At 45.3% G+C, this 19,514-nt stretch overlaps 1 protein-coding gene across 1 annotated transcript in view; it reads right to left on the bottom strand.

Moving 5' to 3' along the window:
• LOC138473094 (heparan-alpha-glucosaminide N-acetyltransferase-like) overlaps positions 1–19,514 on the bottom strand; it is a 1,171,537-nt gene that overhangs the window by 43,252 nt on the left and 1,108,771 nt on the right. Inside the window, exon 11 of the mRNA XM_069611600.1 lies at positions 4,242–4,312. Coding sequence (XP_069467701.1) covers positions 4,242–4,312 — 71 coding nt within the window. The remainder of the gene's footprint in view (positions 1–4,241; positions 4,313–19,514) is intronic.

Below are 19,514 nucleotides of genomic sequence, written 5' to 3'. Positions count from 1 at the left end.
TCTCGTCCATTTCAATCTTTGATTTCCTTCAAGATGGCTCCGATAGGCAATAAGGACTCCATGCCTCCTTCCGACACTGTTAACCATAGCCCTGATTCAGTTTCTTTCTGCATACAGAGGAATGGTACTCAGTCAATGGGAGATTTTAAAGGTTGCGCCAACATTGCGAATTTGACTGGGGAAGACAGACCTTTGTATGTAGGCGAACCTGTCTACTTTGTTTGCGGTAATATAGCATTTCCATGGTTACCCAGGGATTAGCAGGGAACTTGTTATTTAGGGATCCTGTTACTCGGGCTGTTCATAGCTAGTACTGTAGAGGTTTCAAAGGGTCGTCAACGGCGGGACGAGAATGGTGACACTCCAGCACAGGTCATGGAAGATGTGGCAAAATCATTCGTGCCATTTTGGGGATAGATAGCGAATTCCGAAGATATCAGAAGACTAGCGAGAGTACTGGAGAGAACCATCAACCGGACCAGAGACATACTCTATAATATGACATTAGAACAAAAAGCAATAAGATTAGTAGCACTCCAGAACCGGATGGCATTAGATGTCATTCTGGCTGAACGTGGTGGAGTGTGTAAATTAGTGGGGTCCGCTTGCTGTGTTTTCGTGCCAGATTCCTCCCCAACTATCTTCAAGGCAATACAGAATCTGCACGTCCTTAGTTCAGAAGTGCATGTTCCCGAGGGAAACTGGGATCTTAGCACTTGGTTCTGGGACTTCTTGCGATCTTGGGGTTGGAAGGTGCTTTCGGTCTTGCCGATCATTTTGGGAATTCTGGTTTCTTTGCTGTTGCATCCAGTGTTTACCTAGTATATGTTCGATGCTAGGGGTATGTTGCGCGCAGGCGATAGGTACAATAGGACATAAGGTGTATGCCCCAGATAAAACCTCCAAAGAATATGTGTCAAAAGAAATCTTAGCGAATGATCTAATGGCAATAGATATTTCCGACAGCGATTCAGGGTGCATGGACGATGATGCATGGAGTTGTTTGCAAGGAGATAAGAAGTAGTTTAGCACTTGGCATAGGCCAAAGGGAGGGTTTGTCAAAATGGGAAATTATATCGTGACTCCTATTGTGATGAATACATGTATATTGGCCTACGCCAAGCTGCTTGTAAGCCCCTTGAGAAGAAATCCGTGTTGCAAGGTCCTGACCTTAGAATCAATGTAAACCGCCATTTTAGGTCAATCCGCCATTTTAGGTTCTCTCTGCAAAGTCACCCGCTGAGCTAAAATGGTGGACGGTGTCATTTCAAATATAACATGGCCGTCTTGACCTCTGTGTACAAACTAATGTGTAACTTGCCTGCAAGCCACTTGTTAGGGTCATGAACTGAGACCTTGTCCTACGTTGACCTGTGTGTAAAGGATTACTTGTGCCAATGAAACTAATCCGCGAGCATATGTTAAGAACAATGTATCCAAATACTGAACTACGAACACTTGTTTAAACTATATTGTATTAATGTTTGAGAAGGCTCTATGAGAAATCCTAAAATACACTGTTACCATTGAGGCTTGTTGGCAAATGTATTAAAGGCAAATTCTAGAGCGTATAGATGTGTGAACTCGGCACGAACCCTAGATCTGTAATGTATTAACGGAATATTAACCCACAGTAGGGTTGGACATCATGTTCTCAAAGGGTACAAAAGTGTGACTATTCTAATGTACTGTCCCATTCACTGAGCACATCGAACCATGCTGGAGTTCGTTGTGTTGTACTGAGGGCTGATAGCTTTATGTTGTTTTTGTCCTTTGAAACTGTTCAGTATAAAATAATGATCTTTGTATGCTCCTTTGTAACCTGTGTTCGGTGTATTTCCTTTTGGGGTACTCAGCCTCGATATCTTCTCTTTGTTTTCACACTATCAGCCATGCTAGAAGCAGATTGGTGCATGAAGTATTTTATTTTATGTATTCATATACAGGAGGAACAATGCTCTTTTGATCACAAAAGAACATTCAATAGATAAGAAATCAGATTTGACGGGAAGCAGTGAGTTTCAGTGACATTCTGCCTGGGCTGTGGAGGGGAGTAAATGGAACAGTCGCCGGTGACAATACATAAGTTGACATACCAGTGGTAGAAGTGTACTAAAAAAAGTAGTGGAACTGTGGTCTTGGCAGGGGAGAGGGTAGGTGGAAGCATAGTGTAACATGTGACAAGGTGTTGCGGCCGTGGCATTGCAGCAGTCTGAGTGACTAATAACTAAGGCTCCTATTATAACTTTGCACTTGCACAGGGACATGAATGGTAAACAGATAAAAAATAAATGTAGTGTAACACTGCTCCCAACCTTTCCCGCTCACTTCGTCAACCAACATTAGACAATTTTAAGTGTAGGTAGCCGGTACGGCCAGCTGTGCTCGGGATGCGACCATGATGGGTGACGTGCTAGAGTGGAGACAGAGGAAGTGAGGGACAGAGGCGTAGAGGTGAGGGAAAAATGTTAGCTAGCAGGCAGATGAGTGGTAGGTTAAGAGGGTAACTCGGGTCATGCACATCAAACTATGAGACCATGCAGTAGTGTGGGTTAGAAAGTAACAAGTCTTGCAGGGAGCCTCTATTGGCACTGAGCCTTGAAGAAGGGCTGGCCAGTGCTTCTTCTTGAATTCCAGGTGACCCCAGTGTGCTTTTGGTCTAGGACCCAGGGTGTTCCGAGCTTCATGGCGCTCACACTGGAGGCATCTACCTTCATATTGTTTTCAGTCAATGATCAAAGTGCTCATTTTGGGCTATAATGGTTGAAGACCATGCGGGATTGTTCGAATGAGTCATTAAGTTGGCCTTGTGCACCTTTCAGAGTAGTTCAAAGTGGATATCCAGTGAATAATAATGGCACAGTAGGGTTCAAGAGCAGACATCACCAAACAAGAGACGGTTTTGGATCCTTACTGTTGCCGATTGTTGATGGTTCGGGCGTGTGCAAAGATTACTGGAACTACTTCTTTTCAATAGTTGACCCATCTTAAAGTTATTCTGTGCTCTATGGGATGCCAGCGCATGGTCCAATGAGCTTATGTTGCAAAGACGCACGGCCTATCTTGGACAGCTTCTAGGTTTTGTTGGCTTATTTTGGGAGGCCTGGGTAGATGTGGTGTTACGGTAGTGTGCCAGGGAGAACATACTCATACTGCTTTATGGTCTGGTGTGAAGACTGGGAGTTTTTTTTCTCAGAAGGAGGAGATGGGAGAAGCGCTCTCTGTACCCACAGTGGTCAAAGGCTCGAATGTATACGCTGAATTTAACAGCTGCAGAATTTAATAACAAAATACAATGGAATATAATTAAAGATAATTTGCATCACATAATCAAATAATTATGCATAATAAAAGGTATCATAAAATGATATAAAATCACTTAACAGAGGACATCATAGCAGAAGCTGATATAACTTGAGGTAAGGTAACATTAGTGATGGAAGGGTATACAATTGAGCCTTATATACTGGGGAACTTGGGAGTCATTGTCATGGGATAATAACCAGCCAACACGTTATTGCCTGGTGCTAAACAGAGGACTATACATTTTGGAAGGATTATCACCCACGGCCAACATTACCCCTCCTGAGGTCTATAAGGCTATTAGAACATGGAGTTGTGCAACTGAAAAGGAAAGTGTTTTTATTGGGGTGAAAAATGAGCACACACAAAGTACTAGTACCAATAATCTGTACACAATGGTGAGTTTCATTGCTTTTTCTTTTTGGGGGGAACTGTATTGCACGTGTTCCTCTCTACCCCCTGCTGCTGGAGGCAATTGATGCTGTGCTGCCTGTCAGGCTGCTGCCCAAGTCAGAATGATGTCTATACCAGAAATTAAAAACTGCATTTTCAGCGTTCTGATTGGCTGAGAGGAGATCTATAATGAAATCGACGTGTTTACAGAAAACAAGGCATGAGATATGAGTACGTTTCTTTCAGCTAATGACAGCAAATAAAATAAGGTCAGATAAGTTAATATGACGACATGGTAGAGCATACCATCACATGCTGTGGTAATATATTCTTCAATGTTCTCTCAGAAAGCAAAGCAACTGCCCCCGATTCAAAGTGGTGTATGCTGGCTTTCGACCCAAGTGGCATGCAGGATTAGCACATTAATGGCAGTCAATGACTTATTCCATGTAAAGAACCTACAAAGCACCCTCATCCTACCACCATTTCAAACTGGCACTTTTCGGATCCACAAACGTGCTGGCAGGAGTGAAGAAAGCACTTACCAGAGGTTTTTATTGACGGGAATAAATCCTTCGTCCCTGGAGCACTTGGTCAGGATGGCCGAGATGATCCCCTGGGGAATGCAATGAAAGAGTGGGTCAATAGCAGGCAATAAGCAAGGCACCATCTAGCTCCGGAACCGGAAAGCGAGGGGGCGGGCGGGCGCGGGGCACGCGCCCATGACAAGTTATAAGTGTTTCCATTGATTAGATAACTGGAAGATGTATCGCTCGTTTGGTGGACAGGTGCGCTTGTCAAACAGGAAGTGACCCGTGTTCTGGAGTTTTCTAACTTAGGGGCCGGGAATGCGCGAGCAGGCACAGAAATACAAGGGGGCGTGTGGTATCTTCTGTCCAGATGCCACAGTGCTTGTGCCAACATCATGAGCTCAAGTGTTTTGCTGTGATTGTGGGAAGGGGAGTTAGGCTGGAATGAAAAATATGCCCCTCCACCAAAACATTTCTCTGAGCAGCGCCTGGGGTAGAGTGACCAGAGGTCTCGCTTTTGCCCGGAACTGTCTTGTAATTAGGCCCTCTGTCCGCCTTCATATATTTTTTGGCTATTGGCAGAAGCGTAGGTGTGACTGTATTACTCGTCATTTACAGAACAATTATAAACCAAAGGATGATTGTTATAGTTTAGCAATTTTGCGCTAAGCTTCCCAGGGGTGGACTCGAACCCCCGACCTCCCTGTTAAGAGTAAAGTGCATTTTCTGATTGTGACACAGAGGCTGCTCCTGCGAGGGTGTTACACAATACCCCGGAGCAAGAGGCGGATGTATTGCTTGCTTTCCTTGTAGATGAGGAACAAAAGGGCTTCATAGCAAGACCTGAAGTGATGTCGAGAGCAAACGTTTCTGTGTTTTGAGCATGCTTAAGGGAATGAATGGACACAACCATGGTAGTCACTGTAAAATGGAAGTCCTTGGGCTTCAGTGCTGCACCGGAATAACGGTGAGTACACGGTGAACCCAATAACATCAAAAAATAGACGAGTGAAAATCTATTGACATTACAAGGGATTCCTGGAAGCCCAACATCATTGCTATACATATGAGCCAATTGCATCACAATAACAATTAGCAGCAACACAATGACATTGTATCACCCAATCACGTCACAGCTGAGATCTCCGGAAAGCAAGAGCACTGCAGTCATTGCTCAAGGAAATGAGCCGTGGGGTCACTCGGAAAGCAATGCCAGAGCAAAGGTGATCTCTCAGAGCCCAATGGCACTGCAATCCAACCACCTGGGAACCCAAGAAATGATATCACAAGATGAATAAGTGGGAGTACAATGGCATCACAACAGTGATTTCTAAATAGAAACGATGACATCACGTTGCATGCCTTCGGATAACCAATGGTATCACAACAGTAAGAATTAAAATTCAAAGCCCCTGATACATGGATTATTTGCGCCAAAAAAACGGGATTTGTGCACCATTCTTCCTGCAAATCCCTGTATAACTCATGGGGATTTGCGGGCAGAATGGCGCACAAATCCTGTTTTTTGGGCGGAAATGATCCATGAATCAGGCAGTAAATCTTTTAGTTTCTTTTTCTGCCTTTTGAAAAATAATAATTTTTGAACTTCCACTTTCATCAAGCTTGGGCAGCATGATCAGTGGTGAAGAATCGTGGGAGTTGTAGAGAAACCATCTGGAGGATTACATCATTTGTTACCTACAGCAAACTTCAGCTGCTAGCTACTGAGACCCTGGAAGCCCTGGCTGAGGCACACGAGACTGGCTCACAGCCTCCGGAAGCTGTGAGAGAATGTGAACTTCCTTCTCTTCAATGAACTCCTCAACAAATCATCATCATCATCATCATCATCAGCATAAAAGTACAACATGACACATATAGACATCAATACAACAAAAGGAAAAGAATACATTAACAACATTAAATTGTACATTCCATCCACGTTACAGTTAGACTAATTACGGCGGTTTATAGTGATTATTTCGAATGACATTATTTCGAATGCAAAGATGTCGAAAAAATGTTACCAAAAAAAAAAAATTTGAATGTCTTTTATTTGTTATTTTCTGTTTGAAATGGGGGGTTCCCCCTCAAACCCCCCTTCTTAACCCTTTTTTCTTACTCACGAAACAAAACAAAAATGTCAATTAAAAAAGAATACATTAGAGAAAAAAAATTCCGTAATTTTTTTTTGACATTTTAGTCATTCGAATTTTTTTTTTTAGACGTATTAACTGGATACCAATTACGGCAACCCTAGGGCCCGACTGCGGACCAACAATCTCAGTTCCCAATTGGGATCTCTTCGAAGGGGCGTTTCTGGTCTGCAAACTCATCGGTTGTACCTATACAGTGAATACTTGAGCCAGGAGGACTTGCCCATTGGCCTTTCCCCCAGTGGGACTACATTTGCACCAGATGGCACAAGATGTTGTAAGCTGGTTTTGGAGTGGGAGGCAATAGTGTCTGTGGGGTAGACACTTGTATTGCACTGGATGGTGGCGGCTGGCATTTCTTATCGATTCCCGATATACCATTGGCCACTCTCAGCTCCCTGAATTCAATCTGTATGGAGATGAAGGCAGTTCCGCCCTGGTAGCGCAACCTGGTGCAACCTAGGATTTCCTCCCCGATTACTGATAGACAACCCTGTACAGCCCGAAACCAGTCATTAGGTTTGCTCACAAGTACTTCCCTGGTTTTAAGATGGTTTAGGGGCAATTTGGGGACTTTGTGTAAAAATAGTACCCCACCCCTCATGTGGGTCACTGTCATCTTGTTGTTTTGAGTGATGGTTTAGGTGCTGCATAACCAGTGGTACCGGGTGCCCTCCCAACCATAATATTGTCTATGGGAGCACTAACTGCCCGCCAGATAGGGATCAGCAGGGTTGGGGGTGGAATGGGGTTCTGTTTGCATGGGGTATAATTGTGGGACTCTAAATGCCTTAAGTCCATTGGCCCATTACCAGGTAGAACTCTTTTGGTCCCAATAGTTTCTCTATGATCACTTATATGGCCCAACCCAACCAGGTTGGTACAAGGTTTGTTCGAACAGGCAGCGGGGTTAATGGGCCTTGCTGTCTACGGTGGATATGAAGCCGCTTTATTACCCTCCGAGCTGGTTGATGGCTCCATCATAATCCCTCTTCTTCCTTGTGCTTCAAGTAGGGATATAAGTAGATTCTCGGACAGGACAATGATGCATTTGCACCTAATAACCGCAAATACCCCCTTGCCGGCTAGGTCGGTGGTGTGTGGCGCAGTTGGTCCCAGAGGGGTGTGGTGTGGACAGGGGGGACTGGTACAGAACTGTATATCACTCTTGGCCCATGTAGTCCCTGGAAATGTGTACTGCGGCAGTGTGGTCACATCACCACTGTTAACTCCTTGCAATTTTTCCTCTCCATCAACACCCCACCCTCTAATATGGATGTTTCAGCAATGTTCAAAGCGGTCTCGTCGAGACACAATCCATCATAGACACCATTTTTCGACTGGGCTGGTGACAATTTGTTCTGTGGTGTTAAGGGGCAGCCAATGAACACTAGCTGCTGGTGTCCATTGTAGAAATTGTGGAGTCTTTGCCCGCATTAATTTCGAATAGTGCAATATCAAAGGTGTTGGGGGTGGCCAACAAACACTGGCTGGGGATTGGAGCTCCTGGCACATCAGTAACTAGGGTGATGTCATTGTAGTAGTTATAGATACCTCCCACCGCGACCACCCATGAGCAACATCTATCCAGGATCAGGGGCAGGCTCTTTTGCCAAGTCCCCAGTGAAGTGCATCTGTGGCAACTGTGACCCGGCATAAGGTACTACAGGCACTGGCGCTACTTATACTGTTGAAACCTGGTCCATTTTTATTGTTCTTGTTGTCATTCTTTTTTCATTTATGTCTCCCGGTGTCCGAATTGATGGGATATTAATCATTCCAAGAAATTGATTTACCTCATTTATCAGGCTGTTAGCCTCTCCTATGGTTTTATGGTGCTATGAGGCCTGTTCTTAAAAGTACTAGGAAGGAAATGTGCTGTAGGTATGTTCCACCTTCTTACGGTTATGATTTTCCTTTTTAGCATGGCGGGTGGGCTAGGTGGTGACTGGATGCTCCTTGAATTTGACATCTGTATAGAATGGGGCCAACATCGGAGTTTCAACTGCGTGGTCCTCGCCCCCAAACCTTGCCAGGCTCCTCACCTGCTCAGGCCCTCTGCTTGCAGCATACAACCTATGACTTGTCTTGCAAATTATTCAGCGGCATGTAACGCCATGTGGTGCAGAACCCACAAGGGCTAGGACACCCTCAGCGGGTGTGGACCACCCTATGGGCACCAAACACCCGTGTCCTTTACCGTGGGCTTCACCCTGTGGCCAGAGTCTGCAAGCTTTTGAAGTGGTGGGTGGCTTTGCCAGCTCGAGCAGCAGTGCCGGTACAGTGTCGGTGAGCCTCTGAGGACAATGGGGCCAGACACCCGCAGCCTTTCCCGTGGCCTTCACCCTGCGGACAGCGCTGGGAAGCTTTGAAGTTGGGAGGCGCGGCCAGCTCCAGCAGCAGTGCCGGTACGGTGAGCCATAGACCCGTGCCCTTTCCCGCGAGCTTCATCATGTGGGCAGCGTTGAGAGGCAATGAAGTAAAGGGTCGTGGCCAGCTCCAGCAGCAGTGCCGGTACAGTGAGCCTCCGAGGACAACAGAGTCAGACACCCATGCCCTTTCCCACTACTCAGCAAATGCCAATTGAAGAGCCACAGCAGATGCTGTGATGAATCAACCTCTGGGGCACCAGTGGTCCACAGATGAATATCGGTTTCTAAACCATGAATCAGCCCCACACCTCTAGTACACCAGAAGGGATCTGAACAGATTGGAAACACAATCAAATTATAAACCTCTTTGTCCAATTTTGGTAATGTGGACAGAACAGCAGGCTTATCTCTGCAAGGTCGTGGATCATTGGTTAGTTGCAACACAGCAAAAATACAATTATTGCCCAATGCTAAAAGGGGCTGTCCAGTCAAGGTTGAATACAAATATCTACTTTATTTTTATCACAACAGACAGTTCTAGCACACTACAAAATACAACCCACACTGTAAAGGAACGCAGAGGACAGACAGTTTCAAGAAGGCAAAGGGATGCATTATGGCGGCAGGCAGTTAAGCGACCGAGGCCAAGCGGACGGCTGCAGGCTGAACTACACGGCAGCTCGGGATCAGGAATCATTGTCTCAGTGCTGGTTGGTGGGTCTGAAACACTGGCCGAAACATCACGGATGACGTTAGCGACTTTGGCGTGACAACAATCACTGGTGTAGTCAGTTGCAGCTTGAGGGGCTCAACTGGCTCGAAAATGTCCTTTAAGACAGATGCTGGTTGATGTGTGTCGATGTACTCCTCCTAGCTTCTTCACTGGGCTCGTGTCATCCATTAAGGTGGACATCCCAAAGCTGAGGAGTCTGCCGCAGGTAGCTGCCTTGTCCTTGGTTTTTGGTTCAGAGACTTTCTGGCACTTCGCACATAGGAAGCTTGCTGCAGAACCGAGCAGGGCACACTTTGTGCTGAATGCGTACCAGTTCTGGAGCTGCTGGAGGGTACTTTGGATTCAGTATCTCCCTCTGTTCCCTGATAGATGTTTAGGGGAATTATCTTGCTTCCCACTTTGGAAATCCTGGCCTTCCTTCACTGGCGGAAGCTATAAGGCAGACTGTACCTTAAGCCAGGGTCCAAATGAGTTCATCTTGTTACTCCCAGCAAAGTCTTCAGATGATCTGCCCAAAAGAGAGGTTCAGCCTTCTTTTAAAGCTAAATGCGCCTCCAGGGGAGTTGCTAGGTCTGGAAAAGACCCGGGGCTAAGCTGATGTCGGAACTGTTGGGACTGGGGGCTAGCTAGTCTTTTGGCTGTAGCTCCTGAGATTCTATCTGGGGCTACAACCAAAAGATCAGGGGCTATAGCCCCCTTAGCCCCCCCTAGCAACGCCCCTGTGCGCCTCAATGATTGGTGTAGGCTAAGCCAACTTTAATGAACCAATCCGGGGTTCCCATCAACAATCTCCTGTATGCATGAGGTCATAACCAGAGTGCTTTGCAACAGAAAATGTAAAGGGGTGAAACCATGTGATATTAAGTCACACCCCTTCTTCCTGTCTGTTGTGGATCAACAAGTCTCTCTAGTTGATGGAGCTCTCTGTGGTTCCTGATTAAAGCGGCAGGTCTCCATTGAAGCTACGTCGAGAACAGACTTTCTGTCTCCTGCAATCCACTTTCTTGTACCTTCTGAATAGGTGCCCCTGTCGCGGTTGCCTAATGTAAACAAATGTCCCAGACATAACAGGTCACTGCCCTTGATATTAAGAAGCAGGAGTTGGCTTTAAGTTGACACAGTGCATATCAAAGGTTGTTGGGGTTTCCTGTCTCCTTTGTGTTACCCTCTGCAGCCAGGCCCTATGTGGGCCAGTTTTAAGTATACTCTATTAGTATGTGAATTATGCTAATTGCTGTTACAATCTGCAGAGGGTAAACAAATGGACCAGGCTGATCCATGGAGCCTTTGATTGTTAATCAGGCTGACCATGGCAGGAGCAAGGTTTTGGCCCTCCCCCTTTTGAGATGCATAATGTATGCCACCTGTCAGATCCCAACTAAATATGACAAGGAGGACTGGGCCTGAAGGCTGTGGCCACGCATAGTACACAGGTCTATGTGTATGTTGTGCGGTGAGCATAGGAACATGTGTGCAAATTAGCCCCACACATTTTCCAGAGGTTGACCTACCATCCTTCGATTTCATATACAATTTCAAAAAAGCCCAGGTGAGCGCACACCCACCGTGTGGAAGGTCGAATTCCTCACAGATGCCCTTCCTTAGTCCACCCTTTGCCACACCCTTCTCCTTCCACAGTTTGGCTAGTGCTCTGATGTTTGCAAGCAAGGTGCCCTGCATATAAATCCATAGTTGCCAACACGACCCATTCCAATCTGCAGGTTCCGATCCAGCCCTAGTTTTATTCTTTGCATTCTGGCACTTGTAATTCCACTTTTCACATTATGAAACTCAGAGCACAACTGCCAGAACGCAAAGAAAAACCAGGGCTGGATACGCACCTACCAATTGGAAGGGGGCACGTTGGCACCTATGTAAATCTATGCACATACACACAGAGAGGCACCCCTATTCTACTACTATCGAGCACTGGGGTATCACACGGCGCCTCTAGCGTCTAACAGTTGAATGTATGCCCATACTGTGTCAGTATTCATCTAATAATACACGTATAATGTGATGACTGAAAGACTGTTTTAGTCCATAAACTGTCACTATTTAAATGCACAGTCATTTACAGAAAATTGTGAATCGCATCTGTTCTGTCTGTGCCAACAGGGTGAATCAGCATGAGACTGCAGCTACTGGAACAAAGGCGGACGCGGCCAAAACTTTTAAGCTCGGGAGGGTTGAACAAGTTTGGCAAATAGGACCGTTTAATAAGCCAAAATTAAAAGGACTAAGGACGTTCAGCCTTCGATCAGAATGTGACCGCGTGACAAGCGGTCCTGCTTCCCAGCCAAGGAAATGTGCAGCGAGGCCTCATTAACGCAACAGACACTTCCGAGGCTCTGCGACGAGCTGGAGGAAACCTTGGCTCGGACGACTCTCATCAGCTGCAGCATTTAAGTGCAATGTGCTGGAACAGGTCATTATTCCAGAAAGCAAATACCAGGGGAAGAGAGTCATTGCAGAGATGCGTTTAAAGTAGCTGTCTAGCACTTTTCTCAGGCTCAGGGACTGGATGTCAATGTTGGGATATGAAGGTAGGCTGGAACTTCTGCATCAGGATATCACTAGTTGGCTGGACATTATCCTTTTAATCGCTAGGGATTTGTTTTGTTCATACAATTTTGGAATACGAATAAATACACACATTTAACGGTATCTAGTCATAGCATCGAATGCCAAAGCATTGAATGCCTTACCATCTAAAAAAAAAGCGTCGAAAAAAAAGTGTCTAATGCAGATTGTTTTAAGGTAAAGGGTTTATTTTAATTGTGTAGAGTTTTTAAAGGTTAAAAAAAGGGGGTTGGGGGGACCCCCATTAGAAAAAAAAGAAAAAAAGATGCATTCAATGCTTTTTATTTGATGGTTTTTTTTAGATGTCAAGGCAATCTGCTTTGGCAGTCGATGCAATGACTATAAACCAAATTTCAATACTTGCACTGCCTTACACTCTCCCGAGAGCTCATTGAAAATGGGATGTTTTGAACTCCCATTCAATTATTCTAGACAGGGCAAGAACTCAAAGTGGCTGGTACACCAAATTCAGTTTCTAGTTTATTCACCCTAGTGACTCTCCAACTCCTAGTCCACAGTGACCTTCCCTCCAGATACTAATGGGATATTCATTCAAGAGAGACACCCTTGACAACATGTCTGATTGCATTCAGGGGATGCTAGTCCAGTCCTGGTTTACGACTTTTCATTCTGGGACTCGTAGTCCTGATTTTCCCCATTGTAAAGCCAGGACTACAAGTCTCAGAAGGCAACGTTAAAACCAAACCTCAACTAGCCTCTCCCAAATGGAACGTGGCATGTTGGCATGTATGATGAGAGAGGTCTAACTGGAACACTCTTCACAGCATAGGTTAAAACAGAGAAGGGGGTTCATGTTTGACCCTATAGACACCCAACTCTGCCTCTTCATTCCCAGTCCATATTTGGCCATTATTTCTCATCTAGCCATTTATGCCACTAGAAGGGATGGCTTGGCTTACTCTCCAACTCCCCTTCCCGCAAAGCCTCTGGGTTCCTTCTCCCAAGTAGACAACACAGTTCCAAAAATGTCCTCGGGATTCCCTTCTCCAAGGCTACATCATAGTTAAAAAATGTCCTCAGGGCTCCCTTTCCCAAGGCTATAACACAGTTCCAAAATGGCCTCAGGGTGCCTTTCCCCAAGCTGAAAATTCTTCCAGCTTGCCAGTGTAGAATCAGTTCAAGTCTCTTAATTCTCACAACCAGTTCTAGGTCACTTTTATAATCCTTCAGCAGTAGATACAGATTGCTATCTTTCCCATTCACTTCAGCATTCTTAATTATCAGTGAAGATTCTTTATCTGCACTTTCCCAGACACGGTATGCGCAGTTGTTGGACCACATGGTCCACCCATAACAGGTCACATAACTGATAACCCTAGGTTTCTTGCCCACACAGGTTTCTCTCTCATCACACCTGTGCTTTGGTTTGCGTTCACTCTGAATTTTAGTCTATTGGCCTTGCCATAGTGCAATCTTCCACATAACCCACTTCTCCTTGCCAGTCTCTTGACTTTGCCACACTGTGTTCTTCCACAGACCTTACTTCGTGGTGCTCACTCTCTTCCACTACCTTGGTTTCACAAACTTTATAAATGTTCATCACTAGCTTTTGACCTTATTCATAACATTTCATCTTTTGCCTTTTCAAAATATTCATCAGGTGTGTCGCACATGCATTTACATTTCATTCATGGGTTTCACACAGCTTCCCTTCAATTCGGTATTTAATGATATTTGCAAAGTGTTTCTTTACTTCAATATTCAATAACACAAACTTCTTATTTGAGCCCCTTCACTTTAAAGTTCAGCATTTTGTTTGTAGTATGGAAAAAACCCTTTACTTCGGGCTGACAGTGAATACATTGACCTTCAATCGGCATCCCCATGTGCCTTACAATAGCCCAGGAGCACCCCGGTTCGAGTGATACCTTTACTTCACTCACCGGTCCTCGGCGGCTGCTCTGGCCAGTCTCTCTCTCTGATCGGCTCTGCGTAAACTTTTACTGTGGGTCTGCAAGCAGCGCTCGACTGCTACGAATCCCACTGTGGGTTGCCGGTTGCTCCGCCTTTCTCCCACGGAAGCTGCCTTTAGCTTGCAGCACCTGTGAGTTCTTTGTGCCCCACACCTCCGGCTGTGGGCACTAGACAGCAAGGACTCTGTCAGCCTGGATCCTTTCACAGCCCGTTCGAGCCCCACTACCACAAATTTGTGACAGCACACACCAGAGTCCAGGCATCCAGGAAGGACCCTCCTCAGCAGCCTTCTTCTCTGCAGGACTCCAACCCTCTCAGTCTCAGTTCTCTTTGTCTGGCGTCCCACCTTCTGGTCTCCCCTTCCCTGCAGTCGACTCCACCTTTTATGCACCTGTAGCTCATTAACAGGTTGCAGGTGTGATCCCTTGTGTGTAATTGCCTGACTACAATTACTGCTACTCTCAGAACATGCCTGACCCTCACAATGGTTCCCAGGCCTCTTCCTCGTCTCAGTACCACAGTGGTGAAACTGCATGTAAGGGTGTATAACTCGTAGTCACTTCTTCCTTGCCCCAGTGTTAGAGTGGTATGAATGAGGGGAAACAAAAGGAAGTGATTGACAACAACCTGTAAAGGATGGGGGAGGGTAAGGTTTCTTCTCACAATGAAAAGGGGGATATCCAGTGGCGTCTCCAGGACTCAAATTTAATGGGGGCACAGAAGGTGTCAAAGGCAAACTTTGGGGGGTGCGCCTATAAAAGGGCTATTAGTATGATTTCCCAAACTGACGCGGGCCCCACACCTGGCATCCTTCCCCACACCACCCAGATCCCAAGCCCTATACCTGCCATCCTGCCTACCCTCCACTGGATCCCAGGCCCGTTACCTGGCATCCTGCTTCCCTACACCAGAACCCAGTCCCTTACCTGGCATCCTTCTACCACCACCATGCAGAGGACAGGCCCCTGGCATCCTGTCTCCCCAGAGCCCAGGCCCCATACCTGGCATCCTTTCACCCCCACTACCCAGAGCCTAGGCACCATACCTGGCATTCTGTGTCCCCAACACCAGAGCCCAGGCCCCATCCCTGGTATGTTTGCCCCCCCCATTACCCAGGGCCCAGTCCCTGTACCTGTAATTGTGCCTCCCCACAACCAGAGCCTACGTCCCATACCGGGCATCTGCCCCCCCCAAACACTTAGAACCCAAGCACCATACCAGGCATCCTACCTCCCCACCAGTAGAGCCCAAGCCCCATACCTGGCATCCTGCCTCCCCACCAGCATAGCTCAGGCCCCATACCTAGCATCCTGCCTCCCCAACAGCCAGAGGCTAGAACACAAGCCTCAAGCCTGTCATCATTTCCCCCACTTCACCAGAGCCTAAGCCCCATAATAATGTTTTCCATTGATATGAGCAAATGCATGCCTAACAGTGTTTTTTCCAAAGTTAAAAAAGGTTGCCCCCAGTTCTTACCAGGTGGTCTGCTGAGCAATGTATGCTAACAGTAACTACCAGAAAATCATTCTACACCCCCTAAAAAAACAACCCATCTTCACATACAACTCCTCACTGAATCAATACGGATTACACAATGGAACCCATACCACCCAAAGATGTTCCATGTATTGCACACTAACCTACCACAGATTCACCAATACAGCTCCTCACACTACTTAACACCTTAAGTGACAAGGACGAGTGTGTTCGTCCTTTTTGCATAGACTTGCAAAATAGCCTGGCACTTAATTTATTAATGAATTTATCAACCTCCAGCTGATTTATTTGTCTCCACATTTCTGCTGTGTTAGAAGATCTGATAATATCCAACATTTTTTCTGCATCATTGCATTGTAATACCTTTTTGTGCCGTCGCAGCCAGTTGCGATAACGCTGAAGAATTCTTTTCCTTTTTATTATGGTTGTTATGGAGTAATCTCGGTTTAAGCTGTTCAAACTCTGCCTCCTTAGTTTTTTTTAAGGATAATTTCATTATCGTAAGCATGACGATGTGTGCCTTTCGATGAGGTTCATTTTGATTTTGTCTCGAATGTTCTGTACAAGCTGATATAGTTCAATGGTTCAGTCCCTCCTGTCGAGTGTAAGTGATTCACTAGATTGCTTAAGTTTTGAGTCAATGAAGATAATTTGGTAGATGGAAATTTTAATTCGATTTCTTCCCATAGTGACTTCTACAACCATTATGTTGGTGTAGGTTGCATTATTAAAAACTGGCAATAGTTTTAATTAAAGCAAATTGTGATCACCGTTGTCCATTTGTTGAACTATCATCTTGTTTTCCGAGGAAATAATTTCAGTTGAGATGTAAATGTAGTCCAAAATGTGACCAACATTTTGACTTCTTCTCGTGATGTTTGCTGGTATATCACCATTAATGTTTCCATTAAGTACATTTAATTTATTAGCGTTCATGGTGATGTTCCACTAATAGCCTCTCTTTTCTGCTGGCGTGGCCTAGATAGCCTGGCACTTAATCACCACAAGGACAGACACCAGAATCATATAAACAATGTAAGTTAACAACATGGAGCGCACATTAACCACTGCCCCAGACAACTCACAAAATATATAAATCGTGCACACCCAGAGAATCCTACCCTTTCAGATCATGCACACATCAACAATGAAACAAAGCAGCCTTCCCCTGATTCTGCATTAGTCTCCTACCCCACCTCTTGAAGATCTTGAAAACTCAAGAAACCATGACAATTGTGGACTGTATGCTATACAAAACTCAATAACATAGCATAACAAGGCATAGCAAAACATTTCACTCACTGTCCTGCAGGGCCATACTATGGACGTCCCATGCCATTTTGCTAACTGGCAGCAATAGAGGAGGAAATGATTGGTTGTTGGCTCAGCTGAGGTCAGTGCACTATACATGAAGAGAAAAATAGAAGCCGCAGAATGCAAAATAATTCAAGCCTGAAAAAGCCTTCCTTTTATGCAACTGTGATTTTCTCACTTTAAGAATCACTAATAAAAGGTTTTGTAGTAAATTCACTAGGGTAATGATTACATTTGTCACATACCTCCAGATTGTTATACAACATTTTAAGAACATTTAACTATCCTTAAGAAGCAATCCAATTTGTCCATGTAGTAGACTGAATTACAAACTTTTAAAAAGTAAGCTTTCTTGTGTAAAAATCTTGTAATATAGAACACATAAGATAAGACATAAGACAAAGGAGTAATTGCAGGCCATTAAGGAGATGATAAAGGGCAGGGCTGCGTGCAGGCCAGTCATGGAGCTATGTTCAGCTGTGAGATGTAATGGGCTTTGCTGCAAAGTCAACAAGCTCACTTCAAGCAGACTTGCCAACGCTCCCAGGGCAGGTCTTCACCTGACCCTGGGGCGGGGGGTCAAAAAGGGGAGCACAACATTGTGTGGGAGAGGCCAGCGTCCCCCCACCTCCCGGCCCTACCCTAAGGACGCCACAGGGACTCACATGTAGATACCATATTTTTTCAACTTTTCCTATTGTTACTATCTGATGGGATTTCCCAGAAACACCCTGGAAAGAAGAAAGGGGAAAAGGATGACAATAGCGCATAAAGGCTGCTAGGACTGAATGTTCATCATGGAATGGAAATGGGGAATACAGTGTCTCACCTAAGGACATCCCCTCTCCATTCCCCAAGTACCCTCTACCCAGGTGATCCTCCCTCGCATATCCACCCCCAGGGTAAGGATCCAAAAGTGATAGCCCTTACCTGGCCACCTGAGTAGAGGAGAATGGGGAAAAGGAAGTGAGGACGTCCTCCGGTTCCTCAAAGGTCCCAAAAAAGAATAGTCCCATTCATACTGCCTTAAATAATGTTTGCTCACACGTTGCCCAACAACTGCTGGTTAAATTTACGCAACAAAAGGATGAGAAGTTGGTGTCAGGTCCGGGTATGGTGGGAATCCATCCATTGATTTAATGAGAGGAATGCTGCATCCTGCTCAACTTTTAATTTTCTGTCTTGCTATTGGTGGGTGCAAAGTTATTTTCTAAATGGGCTAGATGTTTAATCATAACCTCCAGCCATCCACAACACAAGTCATTGTCTAACTTGACAGACTGAAAAGGCCAATGATATCCATTCTAGGGCAGCACAGAACAGGTGGAAAGAGAGACATGGTGGTAGCGCTGCTGAATTATTGTCCAGCTAGGACAAAAGTGCATTGCTGTCTGGAAAGTTAGCAGAGATCGAATGGAAGCCGGACAACCTCCACCTGGAGCTAGCCCACCCATAGTTATACAGCCTGGTGCATCCAAGAATACCTATGCAGACCTTCCAGGATTTTGCAGCATGAAATGGCAAATTGTATGGCATGAAATGGCAAATTTTGCAACACAAACCTTTATTTATTGCAGCATTTTTGCAGGACATTTTGTATTAACTGGAGGGTGTAAGATTGCCACATTGTAGGGAAGAAGCTGTGTGCAAGGCTACAAGAGAGCCAGGGTGTCATTATTATGTATCTTTTGTATTAATTTAATAGGAAGAGTCCGAGATGTCTCTGGCTTGGCAGAACAGTTTTTGTTTTGGCTACATTTTTGGTTTAATGTGCATGCCTATTTAATAGTATTAATTAAATTGATCATTATCAGTTGTAATGCTGCAACTATTCCCCTTCTATGTTCTCCAAATCCCCAAACAACCACACACCTCTCTCACCAACAGACATCACACATCTCACCAACTCCCCATTACAACTTGCATTCCTGAACCTCTCACTCTGTCATACAAATACTTACATGCTATGTCACACTGTCAAGTTACAATTTGCACTCCCCCGCCCCTGCCAAACTCCAAATCATACTCCCAACTCACACTCCACAATTCCTCCCACAATATACAGTCCTTCATTCTTTTGTGCTGCATCTGCATCTTGCATTCTTTCTCCCATTCTATCGCACTCTTCACTCTTCCTTTTTCCCAATCTGCAGCTCACTGCCTCTTTCCGGCCAACCGCTTCCTCTCTGCTTTCTGGCTCACTGCTCCCCCTGACCACACGCTCCCTCTACTTTCTGTACCTCTGCTTGCTCTCAGATTTCTGGCCTATCTCATCACTGCTTCCTCTGCTCTCTTGTGCACTGCTTCCTCCTCTGACCCACTTTTCTCCCTCTACTTTCTTGCCTATCACGTCACATCTCACCCATCACTCTCCCTCTCTCCTTTCCCTCTCATAGTGTGACCATTTAAAAAAAAATTAGATTTCGACCATGATCCTCAAAAAATGGGCCATTTAAAAATAGAGCCGAGCATATGCTATTTTTAGATAACCCATTTTTTGGAAATTAGCAGGTCACCTTATTCTCAAACGTGACCTGCGCATTTCCACCGGGCTGAACTGTAGTGCAAATTGTGTGCTGGCGAGCTGCCTTAAATATGGTTCTGGGTTGTTTGACCGAAGTGTAATTATTTGCGGCGGAATTGACCGTAGTCAATTTTGCCGTGAATAGATTTTGTACTTCAGCCAAACAACCCAAAA

Source organism: Ambystoma mexicanum, chromosome 8 (genome assembly GCF_040938575.1).
Source record: "Ambystoma mexicanum isolate Mex_15411 chromosome 8, UKY_AmexF1_1, whole genome shotgun sequence".
In the NCBI taxonomy this organism is placed as follows: domain Eukaryota; kingdom Metazoa; phylum Chordata; class Amphibia; order Caudata; family Ambystomatidae; genus Ambystoma; species Ambystoma mexicanum.
This window is presented reverse-complemented; position numbering and strand designations above follow the sequence as displayed.